This window comes from Callospermophilus lateralis, chromosome 11, assembly GCF_048772815.1.
Source record: "Callospermophilus lateralis isolate mCalLat2 chromosome 11, mCalLat2.hap1, whole genome shotgun sequence".
In the NCBI taxonomy this organism is placed as follows: Eukaryota; Metazoa; Chordata; class Mammalia; order Rodentia; family Sciuridae; genus Callospermophilus; species Callospermophilus lateralis.
In genome coordinates, this window is record NC_135315.1 from 52,617,788 (window position 1) to 52,643,906 (window position 26,119).

Consider the following 26,119-nt stretch of genomic DNA (forward strand, 5'->3'; position numbering starts at 1 on the left):
TGCCCAGGGTCCAGCAGGGCCTCTCCAGGAACACACCCGTGTGAAACAAACCTGCTCCTCTCTCCCCCCCTTCACTGTCTGTGTCCCTGAAGATGGCTCGTGCTCATGGAGGTTATATTCCTCACCCTCTCAGCCCTGTGCCAGCTCCCATGTGGACACCTCCCAGCCACCCTGATAAGTCTTCTGGAAGGGCCTGGGTCTCCTCAAGAGGTCACTGGGCACCAGGGTCCAAACTGACAGGAGAGCTTGTTTTCCTGGCTGGCTCACTCTCACATCCTCACGCTTCTATCCTGCTGCACTACGTTGAAAGAGGTGGCAGGCTCCTGAGCTCTGGATTTGGTGATCATCTGGCCCACAAGATTCAGGTGAATTAGAGGAAGAATCCCTTCCTCAGCTGAGTCAAGTGACATGCTCTGTGCTTCCACCTGTGACTTGGTGCTCAATCAGGTGGTAGAGGGAGCTTGTCTCCTTTTTCTAGATGAAAACACGGAGGCATAGAACAGAACCTGTTGTGGTCACAGATCTGGTGAGGGGTGTGGTCATCCTGGAGCTGTTCACTGCATATTCACACTTCCTTCCCAAACCTTCCTAGTCCCCCATGGTGACGTAGGACTAAATACTAGTTCTGGCCAGTGAGTTGAGAGCAGAGGTGATGGGTTCACTTCTGAACTGAACACTTCATTGCTAGAGTCCTCTTTTCCACTGCCGGAGGGGCCTCAGTGGCTGTCCTATTGGCCTGAGTTCTGGAGCAAGGAGAGGTGGTGAGATCTAAGCAGGTGTCTGAACCCAGCTTTTCCTTACACACCTAGAGTCTTTGGTCTCAAGATCCCAGGAAATAACATCATGCCAGGCTGTACCATGTCACTCTTCCTCGTGTCTGTCTCTGTCCAGAGGGGAATTCATGTCACATCATCCTGAGAAAGTTCAGAGGAGATCCTCCAACAGTCCCCTCCTCAGTGATATCATGTGCTTTGGCAACTTCTGGGTCATTGACCCTAATTCTTTTTCCTTCTACCACAGAGGCACAGTAAGGCCTGCTTCCCATCCTACTTTCCACACGGGGCGGAGAGAAGGCACGATACTTGGCCTTCTGTTCCCTTCTAACTTACCCATCCTGAGGGCCTGACATCCTTCGGGGGCTGGCCCCATCGTCCTGTCTTTCTGAGCAATGCACACAAGTCCAGGCTCTGGGATACCCACATATACACTGCCAGAGCCAGTGTGGGAGGCAGACAGAGGCAGCATTGTCCTTACTTCATGAGCGCTCCGTTTTTGAACCCTACACAGGACTTTACCACCCGATTGTGCCCTATTCTTACCCTTCAAGCAAGAGATTGGATTCTGGCTGCTTAGGAAGATGGTTCAACATTGAAAAGTGAGTTCATTATTACTAAGCAAACGAAAAAGAATGTATTTTCAGGGAAGAAGGCAGTTACCAGAATCCAGAAATATCTCTAAGCGGGAGCAGCCAGTGCCAGTAAGAGCGTGAACCCCGAAGGGTGACCTAGATGGGGAAGGTTGGTGGGGTGTTTGCTTGGAAACCCCTTCTGCATGACCCTAACCTCACTCCAGCCTCACTGCCCGGACACACAAGCCACACAACTGTCCACTTGTTTCCTACATGGGGATGTAACATCTCCAAGCAGACCAGGCATCAAGGTTACAAACTGCCTACTAATTTGGCATCTCCCAAGATGCCCAGCATACTGTGGGGTGGCTGGAATCCATTGGCAGCCACGGGGCAGTCAGGAAGGAACTACTTGAGGGACCCACTTGCTAGCATCAAAATGACCCAGTTTAAAATCAGAGAGCTATACTGGGCCAACATTCTAGGTAGCTCTCAAGCTGCTGAGCTATGAAGCATCACACATCAAGCGTTCAGAGCTGTGGGGGAATTTATTGAGAGCAGATTTTGCGTACCAAAAGGGTGCAGGGCATTTATTCGGTTGTTGGCTGGTGTCACAGCGGGTGGTCCCTTTATTGCTATCAGTTGGTTGGCCAGACTGCAACAACCACAATAGCCACGAGCAGCAATAAAATCACCATTATCATCCCTGAAAAACAGAAGAAGAACATGCATCTTTTAATGATTCAGGAAAGCGTTGCACATTCTATGAAGTATCTGCAAAAAGGGTAGTGGACATAGTTATGGCTTGGCAGGCTGGTGGATGTTGGCTTCTGGGAACCTTGGTCACCTGGAGAGCTGTGCCAGTGCTCCTGACTGCAAGACTGAGAGGGCTGGGGGCAGGTCAGGTCTCTCCATTCAGCACTCCAGCAAGGGGTAGTGCACAAAGCCTCCAGCTCCAGCTTCTGTGCGCCCCTTGGGCCACGAGGCCAGTGGAGACAGCTGAAGGTGTTCACCCTGTTACCCAATTGAATTTTGTATTGATGAAGCACCAACAAAGCAAAGAACTTAAGAATTTTACAAAGAAATAGTCTAGAATTCATTTTTTCCACAATCCATGGAGCTTCACTTTGTCTTCTTGAGTCTAAAACATCACTCACTTGTAAAAAGAGTACCCAGCAGACCAAAATTTTCTGTGAATATTTCTTGGATTAATATTTTTTCATTTTATTTCCTAATGCTTTTGGCTGGAGACCATGAAGGGCCCTCCCAGTCAGTCTGCCCACCAGGGCCAGGCATCTGGGCTTACTATTGCCCATTCCCTCACTACACATGGCTGTCATGGACCCGAGAGAAATAGCCCTTCATTCAACAAGCTCACTGATTTTTCCCCATTCACTTGCCCAGTATTTAATTCCAAGTGCTTAGTGTGTACCACATGCCACAGGTGACCTCGTATAGCCTAAAAGAACAAGGGCACGGCTACTACAGAGTAAGCACCAAGAAAAGCCTGCTAATCCAAGACTCCCAGGCTTCTAAGAGTCCAAGGGGGAAGTAAGGAGCAGATAAGGAAAAGCACATGGGATGTTTTTTATGCAGTAACAAGGTGGGCAAAACACAAAGTGTCATTTGGCTACCAGGATAGCTCAGGAAGACTAAGATGCTGGTTCAAAGATGGGTCAGGCTGAGTACTATGGCGCACACCTGTAATCCCAGCGATCAGGAGGCTGAGGCAAGAGGATCACAAGTTCGAGGCCAGTCTCAGCCACCAAGTGAGACCCTGTCTCAAAAAGAGCTGGGATGTAGCTCAGTGGTACAGTGCCCCTGGGCTCAATTCCCAGTACCAAACAAACAAAAAAGACATAGCTCAGTGGTTTAGCACTTGCCAAGCATGCACAAGGCCCTGGGTTCAACCCCAGCACTACAAAGCAAACAAACCACCCCGCCCCCATCCCACAAACCAAAACAAACAAAACCCCAGAAAGGCCAGGATCCAAACAGTCTAATTCCTTCTCCTACAGGAGACCACAGGTTGCATGTAAGCCACCACCACATTACTGATCTTAATAGCTAGAGATATACCCTAGGTAACCAATGACTATATCTGGCTATTTATACTGAAATTAATTAAGATTAAATAAAGTTAAAAATTCATTTTTTTTTTTTAGTTGCTCTAACTATATTTCAAGGGCTCAGCAGTTACATGTGGCCAGTGACTGCTGTGTTGGACAGACAAGATAAAGAACATTTCCACCATTGCAGAAAGTCTTACTGGATAGCACTGATATAGAAGATGGATTTTGTTTTATTTTTTTAGAGAGACAGAGAGAGAGAGAGAGAGAGAGAGAGAGAGGTTTTATTTTATCCTGCTGTTTCTCCAGCACCTACAACACCACCTGTACATATCCCACAATACATATTTGTTGAATGAATGAATGAATGCATGGCTACTCATAGTCATTCACTCATTCATTATGCTGGGGATTGAATCCAGGGGCACTTGATCACAGAGCTCCATCCCCAGTGCTTTTTATTTTTCATTTTGACACAAGGTCTCACTAAGTTGCTGAGGCTGACCTTGAACCTGCTATCCTCCTGCAACAGCCTCCTCAGTTGCTGGGAGTATAGGCGTGCGCCACTGTGCGGCAAGCCTTTGCAGTCTTTTAAACGTTCGTTCTTCATTTGGTTACTTTCTTACATGCTTTTACTTTGTCTTGGGTCAGTTTTGTTAAATTACATGTTTCTGGGAAATTGTTCATTTTTTTCGCCCGAGTTTTCAAAATTACCACCATGAAAGAAAGTATTCACTATATTCTCTTCTGAACTCAATGCTATACCATATCTGTGTCCTTTTCCTTTCCAATACTGCTTATTTGTGAATTCTTTTTTCCTGACCACCCTTGACACAAGTGTTTCTCTTTTCATTAATCTCTTCTAAGAACAAGTTTTGACTCTGATCTTGTTTCCTCATCTGTTTTGTTAATTTCTGGTTTTATTTTTTAACATATATATGCATATACATATGTGTGTGTGTGTGTGTGTGTGTGTGTATGTTGCAGTTGGACACAATTTTATTTATTGATTTTTATGTGGTGCTGAGGATCAAACCCAGCACCTCTCACATGCTAGGTGAGCACTCTACTGCTGAACAGCAACCCCAGCCCTGTTTTTATTTTTGCTACAGTATCTTTGGATTTACTCTGTTAGTCTTTCTCTAAATTCTTGAATTGAAAATTAACTCACTCATTTTCCATCTTTCTTTTTTTTTAAACCTTATGCCTACACTTGATACAGAATAATTTTCTAGTTTCTAAATATTTTTAAATATTCAAAAGTGATTTCTTCTTTGGTCCAATAATTACTTACAAGCATGTCTATAATTTTTCAATTATACTGAAACAAGCTTATCAAAACATGCATGTACTATATTTTGATATAAAAACACTTGCTTTCCACTGGTCACAATGTAGTCACAAGTACTATTAATACTATTACTGTGGTTTGCTGCCTGCATTTGAACTTAATGAAAATGTTAATTCCAATAAGACATTAATGAAAATAAGAACACAATTTGTGCCAGATTTGTTGGTATATGCCTGTAATTCCAGTGACTTGCAAGGCTGAGACGGAAGGACTGTAAGTTCAAGGCCACCTGGACAACTTAGTAAGACCCTGTCTCAAAAAAAAAAAAGCAAGGGTGGGGGGTGGGAATGTAACTCTGCTTGTTTACCATGTGCAAGGCCCTGGGTTCAATCCCAAGCACTGCCCACTGCCCCCTGCTTCCCAAAAGAATGCACTTTGCTTTCCATCCAAGTTCACAGACTTCCTGAATTTAATCCACAGGCCCTCAGGGTTCAATGTAGATCAGGTACTGTAAATTTTAAATCTATGATTTTGAATATTGAATAAGGACTTAGGTGAGTGAGGTCCCTTGTCATCTCCCCGTGATACTGGGTGAATCTTTATTAATACAGCCTCTTTCTCTAAGGATTCCATCTTTAGAGAGTCCCTGTCTCAGGAACCTAAGGGTTTGTTCTCAGTCTTCAATCACTGGACACAAACCTGAGATGTACATCAGGGGCCTGCACACTGCAGTTCACGGACCAAGTCTGGTTGTGGTCTGTTTTTGTACAATCCGTGAGCTAAGAATAGTTTCTGCATTTTTAAAGGGTTGTCAAAAAAGTAAAAGAAGGAAGAGATGCGACATGCTGTCTGTGTCTGCAAAGCTTGAACCATTTATTATCTGGTTCCTTACAGAAGTGTGCCGACCCCCGCCGTGTACCGCTAAGACCCTGGGGTGTATCACTATGACTGATAACGACCCAGCTGCAGCAATGGTTCATTCCCTTAGGTTCTGGTTTTTAATCCTTCCCTCATTTCTTTCATCTAAGGATTTCCTTTTTTTCCTTGTAAATCCAGCTATGCACTAACATTTCAGGGTGGGGTTATAATATTCTAGCTAGCATTTCAAGATGTCTGCAGTGAGAAGAGTCTGGGGGTGTGTGTGTTAACATATCTAAGTCCATCTTCTCACCAGATCCAGAACAAAACTCTCCATTCATTTCTGTCTCCAAAGACATCTGAAGGTTGACCACAAGTTCCAAGTGGGCAGGAGTTCTACGATTCTGGGGTCATTCTGCTACATGTTGTGTTCCTAACAAGGGTGTAAACTTTATGCTGTGCAGTGTGGGGAGAAAACAGTGGGCAGGATGGACAGACTGAGAGGCACATGGAGCCAGTGCTTGGTATTCCAGGGTTTAGGCACCCCTGGGATGAGCGGGAGGAGCTGCCTGGGGAAAAGAGGGAGACAAGCAGAATGTTTTAGGAAGAGCCACTGTCACCGACTCAGGCAGGTTTGCAGTGGAGGGTGTGAGTGTGGGGTGGTGCGGGCACTTGAGGCTGAGAAGGCACTGAGAAGCTCCTTATGCAGCAAGGGTCCTCAACCCAGCAAGGGTCCTCTGCCATGGCCCAGAGTAGAGGCCCATACAAATGAGCTTGAACTTATAAACCCAGGGTGATGATGATAGGAAAACAAGTGGTGAGAACAAAGGAATCAAGAATGACAACGAATCTGATCAGGAAGACAAAAACATCCATCTGGTTTTCGTTTATACACACAAAGGCTGAAATGCAAGGGAAGAGGCCTCTGGGCCTGGGCGCCTCCCCACCTCCCCCTCTTGCCAGCTCAGGCTTGATGGCTGCAGCGCACTAACCTGCTTCCAGCTCTCTCCACCGTTCTCCTCCAGGCTGAGGCTGGAACAGTCTCTCTCCAGCATCATCTGACCAGGTTACCTCTGCCCCAAGTCCCCCAGTGGCTGGGACTGAGATCCAGGCTCTGCAGGGGCCCGGAGGGCCCAAAGCTCAGGTCATCAGGTCTTCTTCACTTCTCAATATGCTACACTCCTGCCCACCCCACCCCCCCAAGGCTTTCACACCCGCTGTCCTTCCCACCCAGAGATCTCCCCATCCCTGGACCCACTTAATCCCCAAACCGCAGCATCAGTGTTGCTTCTCAAAGGTATCTTTCTGGACCCCCAATTATAAGACTCTTTGTCCCTCTATGAACTTATCAAAATCATTGTCTGTCGCCTCTGCTGGCACTCGAGCATCTACAGTGGAGACTGTGCTTTCTCATTTATCATCATAATCTCAGTATTTAATACAAAGCTGGCACATAAAAAGAGGCACCATGCAAATACAGTAAGCACATTGATACAGTGAATATTTGGAAGGTACAAGCAAAGACAATAAGAAAGGCCCAGAAGAAACAGTCTGCAGGGAGGGAGAAGCTGAGAAAATGTGTCAGGAGGACAACAAGGCTGATAGCAACCAACAAACACCAAAGAAACTCTAAGACAAGGAAAAAAAGTTCCTGGATCCTGGAGACCTTGACAGGGCAGTTTCAGTCAAAGAGCAGGTGGGATTATCGGAACTATTAAGATACAGTGAGGCCTTTTAAAGTTGCCAATTTGTCTGTCACTGAAACTGTGAATTAGACAAATTATGCTAGAAAAAAGGCATGTTAGGGGGTACACACTACCTCAGAGGAATGAAAATGCATTTCACTCTTGACACCTTAGACGGAAAGTTGATAACATGTGATAAACTGGGTGCTTGTCCAAAGATGAAAAGGGGATGTTGAGAGCAATGACAAATAAGACATTTACATTTTAAACCCTTTCAGAGCAAACATGATTCTTTTGGGTAGAGATTTTTAACAGGCTTAAATAAATTGGTGTGCACCGAGGGTCAACAAAGGAAGTCATTTTAAGGTGGCAAGTGACAGGGGCCAGTAAAAGCCAATTGCAGCCTTTAGGATTCTTGAGGCCAAAGAGAAGATGTTTACATACCTTATCATAGTGGATCCCTCCTTACAAAGAAGCTTTCTTAGAATGTGATAACAGCACCACCTTTCTGAATGGAAGATGATTAGGGAAGAGCAAACAAGGAAGTTTTCAAAACCAGGGAAGCTAGGGCCTGCCACACACAGAATATTCAGAGATCCAGGCTTTGTGCTCTGTGCTACGGGAGTATTGCAAACAACCACTCTTGTCTCTGTTTTATACACATGAGGAAGCTGAGGTTCTGGAAGGTTAACTCTCCTAACTAAGGCCCTGGAGCTAGTAAGAAGAGCTAGCACATGAATCCAGGTGGGTCTGAGTCATGGCCTTCTTCATCCCCCAGGGCCACCAGATCACGTGTCTGTGTGGAGCAGGGTCTGACACCCACAGAGCACATGCTCTATCAGGAAAAGAGGCCCAGACTCCTTGGGCTGAAGTACTTGGATATGGCTTCTCCTGGCTTCATCCAATTATTTTCTCCTTCCTTCCACTTTTTATGGTGGAAAACTTGAAATAGTCACAGAAAGAGTCCACTAAACCATGAGGAGCCATCACCCAGCTTTAAAGGATCAATTCATGGCTGGTCTGGCTTTATCTGCGCCCTCACCTGCTCCCCGTTTTCAGTTAGTATCTGGAATGAAATATGTCTGGGATTTGATTCAAGTATTCAGTAAGTGTCACTAAAAGATAAGGCACCCTGCTAAAGAAGCACAGCCACACAGAACCACAGAGGGTTTGACATTTCCCAAGATGGAGGCAGGGCAGAGCCTCCAGCCTTCCTGACAAAGAGGAGTGGAGCCAGCTTGGAGGACATGGGAGACAGTGCTGCGCATGGTCCTGGGAAGAACTCGAGCTATACTGAGTCACGTATGAAAGACAGACCTTAGTTCTTTTGCCTCCAAATACTGTTCAAGCCTCAGGGGGTCTCGTCATCCATCCCCAGCTAAGGAAATGTTTGACATTTTGGAACGAAAAAGACAGTTGAACCTCTGGGAACCTGCCAACTCTGAAACAATGAATGCTCTCTGCCCTCGACCCTAGGACAGAACACCTGGCGAGGCTCCTGACTTCAGAATCGTTTCCTCTGCACTTCACTCAGCTCCTGCCCTGGTACTGCCGGCACCTGGCAGGGCAGATGTTCCCTCCCAGTACTCAAGAGTCCCTTTCAGGGGCAGGCATGGGGTGCCAGGGTTACAAGAGTGGAAAAAATGTCCATTTCCTCTGGTCAGTTTACCAGATGAGTATTACTCAACCACTTACAATATTTACAAGTCCAGCTCATGGCAATTAAAAAAAGATGTAAGAAAACAAACTCCTTTTCTAACTGGGAAAGGACATTAAACATAGTCTCTCAGGAACAGGAGAGTGTTTTCTGAAGATTGTTCATCTGGATTGATGGTCTACACTTTTTTCCAGTGAAACACTGGAAACCAGTAAGTGATGGGGCCTAGCCTGCCAACACCTCCACCACGGTCGGGCGTAGGTAACAGCCTTTGTACTAACTGGCATGGAGGAAGAGGGGACAGAGGCAGAGTATATGGAGTCTGGCCTTTTCCTGGGATGGTGAGGAGAGATCTCTGTATTGGTCCCTTCTATCCTGCCATTGCAGGGCAGTGTGGGGGGTGATGGGAGGAGCGGGGTGGAAGGATGCAGGGGTGGGAGGTAGGGGAAGATAAGGGGTATTCTCATCTGGATGGTCTTGTCACAAGGAAAGCCATCCTGGCAGCCCACCATTGTTGGTTGTTTTGAATCAAAATACACATTCTTGTTGGCTACCTTATATTTCTGCACTGGAAGAGGCCGGGCCAATGAGCAAACCCCCACACAGCTAATGACCTCTAAAGAGCAGTGCAACCTTCTGAATGACTCCCGTGGTGGGTTGTTTTTTCTCCAGTTGTGCTGTCAATAGGTGGCATTTGCTCATGTATTAACCAGCTGGTTTTTACTGATCAAATGAATTCTTTGCAGAAGACTGAGCTGAGGTGGAGAATGCCCAGGAAAAGAGAAAAAAAAAAACAAAAAACTGTAATATTTGTTTTCAAAAGTTCATGTAAATGTTCCCTTTAATCCCATTACTGGGCAAATAAGCTAAGAAAAGAGTAGGTCATGTGGAGAAGGTGAATGTATTTACATTCTGATGCTCAGGATTGAGCAGGGAGAACTGCGGTTGCCCTTGAATTCTCCCCCTAGACCTGCTCGCTCTGGAGCTGGGTTTGCTCTGCTTGGTGGCTGCATGGTGTGGACCCCACAGTTTTCCTCCAATTGGCCTGGCAGCCAGCTGGGCCACAGAACCAGAAACTGGTGGTGGGGAAAGGGGGATCCAACCTCTGATCTTGCCCCTCTTGAATCTACTTTACCCCCGTGGGTGTACATGTTAATTTCTCCTTAATAATGCTTTTGTGAAAGTACTGTGCAAAATCTTTCTTGATATTCTGCATTTACTTTTATTCTTATCCTGCATTCCAAATAATCTCTATAAGGTTTCCTTTCTATTTCATGAACTGACCTTCCTCTGCAGCTCCAGGGGGGTTACCTTCCCTTCCTCAATGGACTCCAGCTGTCTTCCCCCTCTGCCTACAGGCTTGACCCATCCTCAGCCAACCCCAGGCCCACAACCATCTACATCCTCGTGATGGCTGCTCAGGCCTACACATCCTGGAGACCCAGAGTAATTTACAGCAAGGCTGTGACTCAGGAACAACTGTCCTTCATCTTCAAATTCCTATGCAATATTTCTTTCCTTAGGACATAAGATCTCCAGACACATGGATCATGCAGTCCAACATGGTAGAGGGGTACCGGTTGTACAGTCAGGGACACTGGACTTCAATTCTGCCACTTACTAGCTATGACAAATTGGTAAAGTTTCTTAATTCTGAGTGTGGTTCCACCATCTGTAAAATGAGAGTAAAATAATACTCACCTCATAGGCTTGGTGTGAGGATTTCATAAAGCAAAGTCCATTAAACTTCTAGAACATAACTGGCTCTCGATAAACTGGATCTATGCCATCAATAATGACTGTTCCTATCTAGCTGCCTGAGGACGGTGCCTTGTGTATGGCAGATGCTCTGCAAATGTCCTGTGAGAGCGCCAGTCTCCCAGTGTAACAACAGAAATAACATGTCATTCATTCCAAAAGACAGGGAAGAGGAGCAAAAACAGAGGAACACCTGGGTGGCATTTGGTGTAGAGACAGAGATCAATTCTAGCTGGGGCCGTCAGTGATGACGGGCGTCCAGGAAAGGTTGGAAGTTCAGAGTGGAATATCTGGCAGCATCCGTTTCAGTTATTAGCTACAGGAAGGGCAGCTGTGCTGGGCAAATTCTGGCTGAAGTCAAAAGGCAAGGGGGCCACAGCCAAGTGGACACCAGGTGAGAAGAGCTGTGAAAAACCCACACGTAAAAGCCTTTGAGGAAGCAGAGGTCAAAACAGGGGCACACGCTGAGGACGGGGTCACAGGCACCGAGAAAGAAGGTTAAAGCAAACTAAAAGGGGAACCCAAGGTACAATCCATTCAGTTACATGGTAGGAGGGGCAGAGAGGAACCCAGAGGCCAGGGAGCCCAGGCAATCTGGTTATTTGGGCAAAAATCACAGTGATGATAACAATAAGGATACTGAATCCAAAATTAGCAGCCTAACGAGCGGAAGTCACGATAAGAGCACCGTTATGCCGTTAAATACAAGTGCTCATAAAGTTTTACTGTGCCCAAATCCCATGCTATTCTCACCATAAGGCAATGAAATGGAGCTGGCAGGGAAACAATCTCCCCCAATTTATAGATAAGAAAATGGAGACTCAGAAGCCAAGTGGGTGAAGACGACTCCCAGCGTCTGAACCACACTCCCTTAAGGGAGCCCTATGAAGACAGCCAGCCCATGGCAGGCCTAATTTTAGGCAAATGGCCACAGTCTCTGGGAGGGAACATCAGGGAGATCAGTGGATTCAGAGCCAGGAGGTCAGGATGGGAGGAGGCAACGGGGTGGGGGAACGAGATCCTGCAGGACGAAGGTGGCAAACCATGGACTGTGGTATGGAAGTGACAATGTGACTCCTCAAACACATTATGAGACAAAAAATCAGCTTCTGAATAGGATCTGCTTATGCTCTGGTTCTGACTGGAAAGAAAGGGGGAATTAAGCAGATCTTCACTTTATTTCTGTTTTGTGTCACGCCGACGAAGTAATCGACAGTCTCTGCCTTTAGACGGGGTGTAGGAACAGTGTAGTGCAAAGAGGGGGGTTTGCAGGGACCTGCCTGGCTCCTTTGCTCTCTGGAGAGGCACCTACACCTCTGCAGGCTGCCCCCCTCAGGGGTCACGCTAGCAACATGCATGTCCCAAGCCTGCAGGTTGGGGGTTGGGGTGATGTTTTGCAAGGACCCAGGGCCTGGCACATGGCCAGTGCTAACTGTTGGTCGTGTTCTTCTGAATATCACCAGCCTTCCCAAGGGAAGGACTGTGGTCTTTTTCATGGTGACTCTGGAGGGACCAGGCCAGAGTGTGGTCCCAGGTGTGGGATGGATTCGCTGAGTGACATTGGGAAGACAGAGGCCCCTCTCTAACCCTGACACCTCGCCCCTCACCTCTGAAGGCACAGTTTGGACATGGAGAGGAGCTGCCCTATCAGTCCCTGTGCCCCTCACAACGCTGACAAGAGAGAGGGAAGTTTTGTGGCAACTTGAATGAAGAGAAGGCAGTGACCCTGGGGGAGAGAGGTGTGGAGAGAGACATCTGGGGGCCAGAGGGAGCAAGAGCACTCTCAGCAGGAAGCAGGGGAGGTGACCTAAAAGGCGTGGGGGTTGGGACGAAAGGGAAAAATGGGCTGGCCTAGAAACAGGAAATTAAAAGGAATTAAGACTCCCAGAGACGGGGCACAGGAGCTGGACGGCGGCCTAGTAAGAGGCAGGCTCTGGAGTCTGGACTGGGGATCCAGGGCACTAGCACCTGGGCAGGCGTCAGGTAGATGTGGAGCAGCAGCTGCAGTCCCCAGGCCACAGTTATGCCAACACTTGGTCAATGGAGTCCCCATTCCTGGGCCAGGGCACATCAGGTAGCAACAAGGTGTCAGACTTGGTCAAACTATCCTGATGCTGAACAAGAGCAATGTCCTGGATAGGACTTCCCCAAGAGAGTCTGATGCACACATACCAGAACCTGACTCAACACTTCTTTGTTGAGTGCCTACTGTGCGTCAGGTTCAATGGATGCAAAAATGCGTATTTGGCTCTTTATGAGCCTGTTGGTCTCAGGAGAGAGGCAGAAAATCAACTCCATTCCTAACCACCACCAAAGCAAAAACAGAACCCTGCAGATGATAACCGTCCCTTAGAGGGAGTAGATAAAAACTCAGCCATTATTGTTGCTTCCTGAACAGAAAGTGCTGAGTAGTTTCTAGGCCCCATCTGTGTTCTTAAAGTGTTATTCATTTCCCTTCCCCAAAATAAGTTCAGCTCAGCAATCACCACAATTCAACAGCAGAATCCAATTGTAAATAGATAATCCTTCATATCAGCAATCAAAAGCAGTGTATTATGAGTTGTCAAGTCAATAATTTAATGCCGATTCTCTGGCGCATCAATATTTGCTGAGAAATATCCCCTCCTTGTGCTGCATGTTACCCCTGGGAATGTGAATCTGTCTAGAATCTGGCAGAAATTCAAGTGTCTTGGAAAAAACGGTCAGGAACTTTGTTATGGATATCTTGTTTTGACAATTCCCTCTCGACTGAGTGTCAAAAGATTTCTGGATGGCTCTAGTCAGGCTACAGATTGTCTACCACAAACCCCTTCATTTGTCCTGCCTGGACTGGACTATCACCTGGCACTAATTATGGACACCTGGCAAGGTGACGCCAGGGCAATTCTGCTAAAGTTCTAACCCATGTAGAGAAAGGCAGGGCACAGAGGCATAGCTTTGTCAACCCATCAAATGTTTATCCTTCTAATTAGTTAAAAGCAAATCATCCCACCAAGATGCCAATGGCTACTGGGTGGCAGATCTGATCAGTCACTGAGTTCCAAATCTCAGAACAACATATTACAGGGGTGGCCCAGTAGCCATGTCTGTTCAGCTTGACGCTGCTCTCTGTACACAGCTGATGTGAGGGAGCCCAGTGGAAGCCAAACAGGCTTTCTCCAGGAATTTTGGATTTTGAACTGAGCACAATTGGAGCTCGGTCACAGTAATGGTAACACTGAAGCCACAATGGTCACAAACAGCCCAGAGTGTCCTACACCCACCTTCCTTCTGATCCCTCCTTAGATGTTATTGATTCAATCATCACACATATTCTTACAAGTAAGCCAACACTGCTCAAATAAGGTTTATGTGTTGTTTTTTAAAATCTAAATGAACCAAAGTCATCATCTCTTACTTGAACCCAAGATCTTTCAGTAGAGAGATCATCAGCAAAAATAACTGTCTTTGTTATTTGGAAAAGTATTTGGAGAATGATTTTACTTTAGTCTCGAAAGGATAGTTTCAAGGCACTGTTGTAGCATGTGGTCTTGAGTTGCATTTCCTCACTCTGAATGTGTCAGGGTCCCAACAGAAATAGATGTCACCATTACAACAAAGCGTTCCTAGATATCTACCAAACTCTTCTTTCATAGTCATAATCCTATTATTTTATAACTGTTCTTTAATTAATGTTATAGATGTTGTTCTGAAGAGTCAAGGTATAAAAAAGATGGTTCAAGTTCTGGGGCAAGAAGTACTTGGAGCCAATTGTCAGGACAGGAAAGCTTACCCTTTGTAAACAAAGCTAACAAGAACACATTGGATGGGCCAAACTCGTTGCTTAGAGCCTTCCCTGTGGGGATCCCTTCTTCCCAGGGCACCAGTGTATAGGGTTTCTGGTTCAGGTAGGTCCCAGGCAAATGCACATAGCTCTCACTACCATGGTGCTGCTAACCATGTCCATGACCATGGTGCTAGGCACTTGATACTCATTATACACATTATACATTGAATACTCAATAAATGTTTAAGCAACAAATAAAATAGAAGCTCCTCATTTCTGATATGGTTATAAAGGCAAAAAAAATAATACTAATATCCTCTGTATTCTGTATTTCTAGGGTAGTTTTCATCAAATATTGATTGAGCACATACTGCAATGAACACGACAAACAAAAATCTCTCTGCTCTCATTGAAATGATGCTGGGAGTGGGTGGTAGAGGGCAAAGACAGACAAAAATAATAGGGCAATACACTAGGTAGAATATGCTAACCATGCCATAAGGAAAAATATGCTTATCTTTTGTTGGTGCATATCTTAGGTGGTGGCTCAAAGGTTCGAAGGGTATACTGAGGAGGGAGTGCTAATACTTTCCAGAAACTGGCCATCCTACAGTGGGATTTGGAAATATACTGTGGGTAAGATCAGGGTGCTTCCTACACAGCATCAGGAAGCTGCCACCCTTTAATGTTAATAATATATAAGCTTAGAAATAACACTACTTAGAAATAACATTACCAAAGTTTGCTGGAATGAAGGGTGATGTAATGACAACTGGAAACAGAAAGGGGACTTATTATGAAAAAGCAGTGCTAGAGAGGAAGAACTTATCAAGTGTTCCAGCACTTTCCAGGACAGAGGTACCCTGCCAGCAAACTGGTGTGTACTTGGTCTCTGGGGGACATGGGTTCCCAAATGAAATAAGATGCAGTGCTGCTTCTTGGATAGCAGCTATTCCTCAACTGGCCTCTTCTGCCCCTTCTAGGCCCCAGTGAAGAGTGTTCTTCTTAAACTGATGGCTGCTGCCTTTACGAGGGGCCATTTCACCTCCCCACAGTGTTGGCTGAGAACTGCGAAGTGCTGGCCACCAGTTGGCTGCTGAAATCCAGAAAAAGTCAAGTTGTGGTGGGAGAAGTAAGATAAAAGAGTGGGCCTAAGATGTTACCCAAATTTGGAAGAACTTGGGTAAATGCGTTTCCAATAAAGCTGGGGTTGCTAGCACCACTTCCAGTGCTTCGGGTAGGTGGAGAGCCACTTTCATCCTGGAGGCCACATGTGCCCCACCTAATCCAAGTACTCCTTTGGATTACAAGGTGACACAGACCACATATTTAACTGAGGGCCACAGTTGGGAGAACAGAAGAAAGACGACTGTTAGGGGCTAGGGGAGAAAAGAAAAATAAGAGGGGAAAAAAGTGCTGGTGAGAGAGCAGTCAGACATGGGCTCTCACTTTTAAGAGCCAAGTCTTTTCCCAAATAACCAGAACATAAGTCATAATTATTCAGTGTGGCTGTGAAGAATGTCCCCATCACCGAGACAGAAAAAATGGCTCCACTGCATTCAAAAGGTCAAAGGTCACCTCAGCTTTCGTATGGTTACTAGTAATAATCTTAAACTCTCTGGCCGCTAACTTCCAGCACTGTGTGTCACTTCCCATGTGTTCAAAAAAAACGACAGAGGACATCAATGTGTGGACATGGTGTGAACACAAGTTTTTGCTCTTTGGGAGGCTACACAGTCTAATAAGTTGAGTTGTGGGTTCAGAAGTCAGACTGTTTGCATTCAAATCCCAGGTCTGTCATTTGGGTAAGGGACCCAATTTTCTAAGCCTAAAATTGGGAGACTAATAATCCTTAGCTCAGAGTTGTCATGGAGACAAAATGAGATGAAATGCTCAGAGCTGAGTGCACTAGCTGGCATGTAGTGTCTCTTCAATTATTCCTGCTACAAAAGTGGCTTCCATGATTATCGACCCTTGGATAGAAGACACTTTGGTCCTCCCTCAAGTCTTCAATGCTGTCCATATCCTACTCATTGAACAATACTGCTGCAAGACACGGACCTCTAAGGTGAACTGGGTCCGTCCCCTGCCCTTGGGTCTGGCCACTCTCAGCACAACCCAACATGGCTGCCAGGCTTTTATTGAATGATCTCTCTCTCTCTTCCCAGACTCTAGTATGAAAACAGATTCTGAAATGTATGCTCACACAAAATCCCCCAATAAGTATAATATGCATTCTCCTGTATTTATGCATATTCTCCTTTAGGTATAAAAATATCTAAATTAGGAGTATATTGATACAATGCAATTCATATTTGTTCTATTGGAAGAAAGATGTGTCTTCTGCCCAGAGTGCCCAGGATTTTCTTCTCCCTAGGCCTTGACACAACCATTTAAGGCCATCACTGCGACAAGATGGGGTGAAAACTGCAACCCCCACCACGGGTCACCTGCTAACCACACGGGTCAACTGCTAACTTTTCATTAGTAACCGAATGAAAGCCATCAGAGTTGTGAGCCCTGTGGGCCCAACAAAGATTGGTAGAATGAGAACAAAAAGAGATTTCGAAGCTGTTCCCCAGTGGATCACGAAAAAAGGACCTTTTACCCAAATCAGCATTGGTCAATTTAGAAAAGCACAGGAGCAACAGGAACTGTCAGTCTGCAGAAATTTTATGCCCAGCACATAGTATAAACACACATCTAGTCATACTGAGGAGAGAAGGAGCCTGTCCCTTTGTCATAGGGGATCTCCAATGATGTCACCTCCATTCACTGCTAGCCTCAAATCCTTAACCATTCCCAAAGACAACCTTCTATGAACAGCATATCAGCTGGGATCTGTAAAACTTAACCTTTGTATAGGGAAGCTTCTGCTTTCAGAGTCTGCTGGCAGTGTAGTAACAGGCAGTATTCCCAAGGGAAAAATCAGAGCAAGAACTGGGGCCTTCCAGCCCCTTCAGGACCCTGAGACATGCTGCAGGCATTGTGAGCAGATCAGACAATGCCACACATATTAAGAGGAAGAGCGAGGAAAAGGACATCTACCTTATCCTCATAAGTGATTTGAGGCCAGGGACAAGATACCAGGCCCTAAGTTCTAGAATATGGTTAACCTAAAAATTTGAGCAAAGATTCTATTATTAAGAAGGGTGAACAGGAGTACTGAGGACTGAGGATTCACTGTAGCAGAGCTAGAAGACTGAACAACAGCTTCATCCACAGGAACCAACCTGAAATGTGGTTCAAATCACTCGTTATTTATTTATTTTTTTTGGTACTAGAAATTGAACCCAGGGCCTAAGCTACATCTATGGTCCTTTTTATTCACTTTTTTTGTTTTAATTTTTGGTATTGGGGATTGAACCCAGGGGCACTTAACAACTGAGTCATATTCCCAGCCCTTTTTATTGTTTATTTTGAGACAGGGCCTTGCTAAGTTGGCTAGGGCCTTACTAAATTGCTGAGGCTGGCTTTGAACTTGCGATACTCCTGCCTGAGTCTCCCAAGTCACTAGGATTATAGGCATGTGCCATTATGCTTGGCTTCAAATCACTTATGAGGATAAGGTAGATGTCCTTTTCCTCTCTCTTCCTCTTAACATGTTCAATGTGTGGGCCTAGGGATGCAGCTCAGAAGTTAGAGTGAGTGTTTAGGACACATAAATCCCTGAATTCAGTCACCAACACCAAAAATAAATAAAGACATTCAATGTGGGTAAGGGGCTTAAATAGACCATAAAGATAGAATCATAGCAGAAGGCATGCTGATGACCACAACAGAGTTTCAGAGGTTACATATTAGCCTATTCAAGCCAATATTAGGGATTTGCCTGTCACTCACTATGCACAGAACACAAAATATCTGCCTTTCAAATATGTGTCTTTAGTGCCAATAATAAAAGGTGTTTGGGGATAATAGTAAAAAGATGTCATCAACTCCTGCTTATGCATTCTTCTGGAAAAAAATAGAATAGATGGTCCAGAATGTCAGATTTGGCTTTGAAATATTTGCTGGCTTACATTAAACATGGTCTGTCAGATATTTCAGAAGTCATTTCAAAGCAAAACAAAAAAAAGTGAGTTATGACACATTCCCAAAGAAACGATCCAGTTTTCCCACCTTGGCCTCCCACTCTCAACATGCCACGCTCACTCTCACTGCTATGCCTTGGCAGGGATCATTCATGCTGCTTCAGAGTCTGCCAGCTTCCATGCACCCAGCATATGACACTGGCTTTAGGCCTCAGCTCAAAACACTCCCAACCAGGGAAACATCTCCCTATGCCTACAGCCTCTTAGGACTGCTTTTCCTATGCTGCTTCTGCATACAGAAAATAAACACCACAGAAATGAATGTATGGCTTGGTTAACTTAACAATTCCCTAGGTTTGTGAATTACCATTCCAGATAGTCTATAAATTCTTTAGAGACAACTGGCCATGTCTGTGCACCTGCCTAGCACAGAGGTCACATGGTACAGACATGTATCACTTAATGACAAGAATACATTCTGGATAACTGCATTGTTGGGCAATTTCATTGTCGTGCAAACGCTGTAGAGTATACTTATACACATTAAGATGGCCATGATATCAGTAGGTGATACGATCTTTTGCGGCCACTATTTGGAACAACTATTGTATATTGTATGTTATATGTACGGGTTTTGGTCGATTGGATAGCAGCTCATAGTTTAGACTATTAGGAGTCAGTAGTATGGAATTTCCAATGACTTTCTTACTCAGTGGTAGTTAACATGAGACTATTTTAGCAGCTAAGTTGGTATTTGGCACTCAATAAGTGCTCAATAAGTACACAATGAATAAATGAATCAGTGAAGAAAAAAGAATATAAACTATCAATAAAACAGATAATTAAGGAGTATTGGTTTTAAAGAATTATAAAAGGGTTCAAGTAAGATAAGCACAATATTGCCAAATTCAAAATTGCTACTTTCCCATTGGTGGTGACTTGAGTGTGGCACTATAAGAGAACACACTCTGTTCTTAGCGTTCAAATCAATAAACACAGTTACATTATGGTGAAATGTGGGAGTTTCACCAGGTACTTACAGTTTTCTTTCTGAGATGATTTGGAACCTTTTCTCTTTTAATCATAGCCTCAGTTTACATTTAATTCATTCTCTAACTTTTTAATCATCCTCTGAAGATATTCTTGAGAAGTTACTAAAAATCACCTGATGACAAAAAGGTTTATGCTGAAACTACAGCCACTCATGGTGTAACAGAGAACAGTGTGCTGGTTCACCTGAGGGTCTGTTAGAAATGCACCTCAAGGGTCCACCCCAGAATCTGTTTCAACAAGAGTCTTCTGAGTCTGCAGTTTGAGAACCACTGCTTTAGGTTAGAATCAAAACTCATAAAATAAAAAGTTAACACCATAGGAAGAATGCGGCTTTCTCCAGGAACTGCAAAGATAATGGGACAGGGGTCCCCAAGCATTAGGAAGGCCATTGTCTTGGGGGTAAGGCAGGTACCCAATGACTATCTTTGCTGGTGACGTACAGTCTTGTGAGAAGTGGGGCAGCCTGGGACACGCCTGACACACAAACCTGTGACAATTCTCCCCCACCCCACACCAATAATCCCTTGGCTCATTCCCTCTGAACAAAGATAGTTCTGTGCTGAGGAGGTTTACAGGGTTTAGAGCTGCAACTGGAGGGGCCAAAGGACTGTTCCTGCTTAGAATAAAAAGCTCAAAGAAAAATCTCTGCCAGGTTGCCAGACTTCTCCACCTCACATCAGGTGGACACAGATGGCCTTGGCTGCTAAGAACTCTCACTATTCCTTCTCACAGAGCCTAAGGAAAGGCCATAAGGGAGAAACAAGAACTGGAGACAAGGAGAGTTGAGACTGCAGGCAGAAAGAAGCTGGGGCAGTTGCAACCTCAAATGTGACCACTGGATGCTGATGGGCCAGTGTGCATTTATTTCTCCATATTGGGTCCTCATCTTGGATTACATTTGTATTTCTAGAGCCTCCAAAGAATAAAGATTCCAGATTCCAAAGGTGCAAGCTAAGTCCCAGGAGGAGGGCCCTTCTCACGGATGAAGAGCTAGGCACAGCTGTCTGCTGCTCCAGACGGTACCCCAAAACAGTGTGCTGGAGAGCTAGTTTCAGAGTACAGGCAACTCCCTACAAACAGCTTTCCTCAAGTACTGTGGGTGAGGAAATGGGAGAGGGAATGGCTAATGATTAGTTCCTTATGGTTCCTACATTCTTGCAGTCTATTCTTTACACCCGTTGGAACACTTCTGCATTCTTGATAGCAGGATTGCAATATGAGTTCTTTTCCTTCTGAGCACTGTCTTTTATTGACACACTAAAATATCCTAGGAGCAGGCTTTGCCTTCTCTCCCTCCTGGCGCCCCTCCTTCTCCACTGCCATACTCTCCACACCATTCCTTGTTCTCTTTCTAAGAATGCAATAAACATTTCAGCACAATCTTTTCAATCCACATTATTTATAATATTCTGAACATCCATCGAGCCTGGCTAGAATGCTAAGTAATAAATCAAACTTAACAACAACAAAAAAGGAAAGGGGGGGAAGTCACCCTCTGGCTAGGCTAAAGCCTGAGACGTTTCATTCCCCCAAGGGTTTAGTTATGTTAGGAAAAGTGAGATGGGGATGAGACTCATGGTTTAGAATGACACAGAATCAGGAACTCCAATCTATAGGCATAATCATAACTTTGTATAAATCTCAAACAAACTTACCTCTCAAGGGTGTCATGGGGATAAATGAGATACGTGGGAAGCACTCTGAGTGCCTCAAATAAAAGCAACTGGGTTCCAAAGGTCATCTCCTTGGAATGGAGAAGGCTAAAAGCTACCCCCCTCCCCACTGAAGCCACAGTCTTTGCTAATTAACATCCCCTCAGCAGGTTTCAATAAGGTGGGGGGTGTGCCAGGGAACGAAGCGTGATTAGGACAGCTTGGTCCCTATGTCCCAGCTCCAGTGACTACCCTCAGTGAGGACTCTTCCCCCCATTGCTATGAGGACCACACCAGGACACACACAGTGGGAGGTCTCTCTTCAGAGGATTCTGCTCCTGCGGGGCTGTGGGGGTGGGGGTGGGATGGTGGGGGGAGTGGAACCTGTCCCATAGCCTGACTGCCTGGCACTGAGCAGGTTTATATAGTCTGTCTTTCTCCTCACGATGGAGAAAGGATCTGGCTCAAGAGCTTGCTGATGATTTCAGAATTTATCTAAATGAGTATGGAGGCCAGCATAGGCTATTGGCTAATTGCATAATTGGCTGGAGGCCCTTCTGCTTTGGCGATTTCCCACCCAGTCCGAAGTCTCGCATTGGTAATCCAAGCTGTTCAGCCTTGCCACGAAGCGGGCGTGTGTTTATGTGGCTAGACCTCAATTCGGCGGCTCTGTTGGTGTATAGTCTAACACGTCCCGCAATCTGCTCTAAGTGGTCTCTCTTGACAGTTTCCTGGATATGAGGTGCTGCTTCTTTTCCCTTCTTGTCACATGGTACTGAATATAAGATTAGAGTAACTGAATCGCAACCCATATTTTTATCATTTCAGTCTCATGTTGGTTCTGGGGAAATGACTATCAACTGTCCTCAAACATGAGACTTTTTCTACCGCAGTCCGATAAGGTGATTTTTCTTATTCAAATTGTCAAATGTGCCAACTAATCTAGCTTTACCTCATTGTGCTAATAAAAAAATAAATAAAAATAAGCCCAAACACATTTATTTACTAACCAAAGGGATGATCTTAGTTAAACCAACACTTTGAAATAGTTGCATGTAAAATGTTTGTGATAGAGATAATTGAACACAGTAATGAAAAAAAAAAAAAGGCAGTCTGGAGATTGGCTCATTGAACTGAGCTTCTTCATTCTTTCAGCTAATTCCTGTCCAAAGTGATGATGGAATTTTTATTCTACTTTCTCATAGACTCGAGTACAGGTAACATTATTCATGACACACTCCACCACTAACTTCCCATCTTTCAATTTTCTTGTTATTGTGCTTTCCTTCCCAACCCATTCCTGATGCTGAACCAATGCATCATCAACAAAGCTGCAGACTGTCTGAGTTTTTCTGCCATCAGCTGTAGTTTCTTCAAACTTCTCTCCCAGGGTACAAGAAAACTGTGTTGTTTTCAAAGTGCTTTCAGTTTTTTTTATGTTGAGCTTCTGGCCGTCAAGGGTGATGATACAATCTGGTTTGGCCATTGCGCCCATTTTCCTCATAGTCAGTCCCACTCCTAGTTCTTTCATGTAGTCATCAAAGCCTTTGCTGTCCACCAGGCGCCATCTTCCTTCCAGCTGCTGAACAGTGGCCATGGTGGGCGAGGGCGGGCTGGTGTACGCGGCGAGGAGAGCTGCTGGGAGGCTGATAGCGTGCTCTCTCATTGGGCTTATTATAGGAAAGATAATGTCTTCATGTTCAGATCCCTCACCTGCCTGCCGATTTGGGTTGATCCTGGCCAACATTTTAGGTGACATTTGATACCAGCTTTGCTTTGGTCCTAACTTCTGGCAATAAATATATAAAAAGAAATTATGAGTGATGTCTTCATTTGTTTAAACAAAGTCTCCAAAAAATATAATTTCTTTACCACATTCTGAAGTCACAGAAACTAACACAATCTTCATTACTTAACTATTAAGGTTAATGGTCTGTTTACAACTTCCTTTTCTTTGCTACTGATAACCCAACCATCCTCTTAGCTCCAGCCTGTCAGGCTGGGTGGTTTACCCAGATCTCTTGGATCCTTTCCTCAGTGTATATCACTCTTATTCCAAGTATCCACGAGAACCTCTTTCCCTTAAGCCATTGCTTCCGAGGTAGAACGGGTCTGTCTTCATAGCTTCCCCACCTCCTCTGCATGGAGTGCTGGCCCAAATGATGCAAGCAGACCATCCCCTACTCTCTGATGCTGCTGTCAGTGCCCACTCCCTAGTCAATCGAGTTCTACCCTTAGCCATTTACATGTGTATCTTCTGTTTACTCGTAAGGAATGGGATTCAGAGCAACTGCTTGGGTTCAAATCCTGGCTATCCCACCTCCATCTGTGGGATTATGAGCATTCTATTTAACACATCTGGACCTCATCTATACATGGGACGTACTGGGCATAGTGTCCACAACACTCTACAGGTGCTGAATGAACAATTACTTTTCTTACTATGAAGGCTTTGCCAGTCATGCATCATGGCATGCCTACAGACCCTTCAAATGGGATCTAGCAAAACTTTGGCCAAGGCAGCTATTGTTAACATATACCTCATGGCCTCATCCACAGAGCCACAGTGACTGGGCATACAAAACAAGGTCAGTCAATTCACAGCCCAGCACATGAGGCTAAGCTGGATAAACATTCTTTCCTCTGGAATTTAATTAGAAAATAAGGAGCAGGACAGGTTGACATGGTCCGCCTGGGTTCCTAAAAATGGGAACATGTATCCTTATAATAAATCTACCTTTATTTTTGCAGAAATGTGATTCTCTGTCCCCCTTACCATGAAAAGATCTCCTAAAGAACAAATGTTTAACATATATATCTCAGTCTACAGATAAATGTGCTTTAACCAAAGGATGGATTTTGACTAAAGAATAAATTTCAGGTTGCAAGATTCAGGGTCATCAGCAGGATGTTGCTTCTGAAATTAGACCTTTTATGCCAGTGATAAGAGTTCCAACACATAAACAAAATTAGTTTTAATTGGAGTCAACTTTTAGCTTCCATTTCTATTTCAAATCTAGGTTCCACAATGTCTGTAAGTTGAATCAGAATGAACATCCTTCAAGACTTAGGTTGAATACAGAGCACACTATTTTTGGTTAACTTCCCTGTCACACTGGAGACTATCTTTACCTCATTTTCTCAGACAGGAAGACCTGAACCTCTGTGGAGCACAGGGTGTGGGAAGAGGTAAAAGGAAAGAAATACTGAAATGATAGATGATAAGGATTAGTAAAAGTGGAACTTAAATGGTTCATGATGGGATTCAAGCTGTGCAGAGGGAAGACAGTCAGACTCTATCCACTGACAACCAACTCTGAGCCAAGTACCAGGGTAGATGCTGGGAATACAACAGTGTTTTGATACCTGTTCCAAAGGAATTTACAGGATAATGTGGAGATAGATATTCGAATAATGACACAATGGAACAATTACAAATCATGGATAATTGCTAAGCAGGACATAAGATGCTATGATAAGAGCTACTTTAATGTGGTAGTCAGAGGTGGCCTTCTGGAGGAGGTGATCAGTTGAAATCTAAAAGTGAAGCACAACAGAAACCATTCCAGCCCAAGGGAGCAGAAGCACTGAGCACTTCAGGATTCACAGAATGGAAAGAAACAAAGCCACTATGGCTAGAACTGACCAGTGAGGAGGACAGAAATGAAGGTAGGTTTGGTGAGAGAGTCAAATCTAAGTCCTGCAGAACCTGGAAGGCTCTGGTAAGGAACTGGATTTGAGAAACCACTGATGGGCTTAAGCAGAAAATGGCAATATCCCATTCATAGTCCCTTGTACCATTGTGTGGAGACTGGACAGGAGGGTACAGTGTCTGGGTACAAGCCAAGTCAACAAGATCTGTTGTTAAAGGGAACTACCTCAAAGAACTACTTGAGGCCAGGTGCGGAGATGCACGCCTGTAATCCCAGCAGATCAGGAGGCTGAAGCAGGAAGATTGCAAGTTCAAAGCCAGCCTCAGCAAAAGTGAGGTGCTAAGCAACTCAGTGAGACCCTGTCTCTAAATAAAATAGAAAATAGGGCTGGGGATATGGCTCAGAGTTCAATCCTGAGTACCCCTCCCCTAACAAAAAGAAGAACTTGACAGAATGATTATCACAGCATTCAGGGAAGAGTGAGTGTGACATGGAATGGGGTGGTGGCAGTGGCAATTAAGAGATCTGAAATGTATTTTAGAATAGAATTACCAGGGTTCCTTTTGGATAAGAAAGGTGGGTCATGGTGAGAGAAGGTGACTGGACACAGAATCTGTAGTGCTAAATTTTTTCTGTAATGCTCAAAAAGATAGTAATGCTGAACTCAAGGGTTTAGATGTAGATTCTCTGGACATTGAACATATCCATGTGAGCAGAGCACCCAAGATGTGCTGCCATGCTTCACCCATACATAACCTCCCCCCATCCCCGCCCCCACCACTGACATGATCCTACTACAAAGAAAAAAGTTGTTCTAAACCAGAAGAGAAGGTTGTGCAAAAGGAAAAGAGATCCAAATGAAACTGAAGCAACAAAAACTAATGGCATCAGAATAAATTAAAAATAAAACATACGCAAATAAAACAACATCATCAACATCAGCAAAATATTTAGGCTAATTATAATGAAAAGAATAAAAATGGCAACAGGATTTTTCAAGAGCTTGCAACTAGGGCTATACCCATTTTTCAGATAAGGAAACTAAGGTTTGAAGAGGTTAAGAAAGCAGAATATATGCTAAAGAGATTAATGTGGTGGCATAGTAAGGCACAACATGATAATAATTTCTTAGATGCTGCACACAGAGTTGTATATGCATAGAGGAGCCTGAGATAAGGAGCAGAGTAGATCTCAGAGGGCATGAATTTGGGCAATGGAATGTCTCTGAAAGGTTTTAGTAGGGAGAGTAATGGCGGAGGAAAGGGGTTGACAAAAGCAAATCTGCATTTTCCAAA

At 44.7% G+C, this 26,119-nt stretch overlaps 1 protein-coding gene and 1 pseudogene across 1 annotated transcript in view; both read right to left on the bottom strand.

The window, feature by feature from the left end:
- Positions 1–1,877: 1,877 nt before the first annotated feature.
- Stx8 (syntaxin 8) overlaps positions 1,878–26,119 on the bottom strand; it is a 253,627-nt gene continuing 229,385 nt past the window's right edge. Inside the window, exon 8 of the mRNA XM_076870189.1 lies at positions 1,878–2,054. Coding sequence (XP_076726304.1) covers positions 1,987–2,054 — 68 coding nt within the window. The 3' untranslated portion in view covers positions 1,878–1,986. The remainder of the gene's footprint in view (positions 2,055–26,119) is intronic.
- Positions 22,193–22,820, bottom strand: LOC143410174 (fatty acid-binding protein 5 pseudogene; annotated as a pseudogene).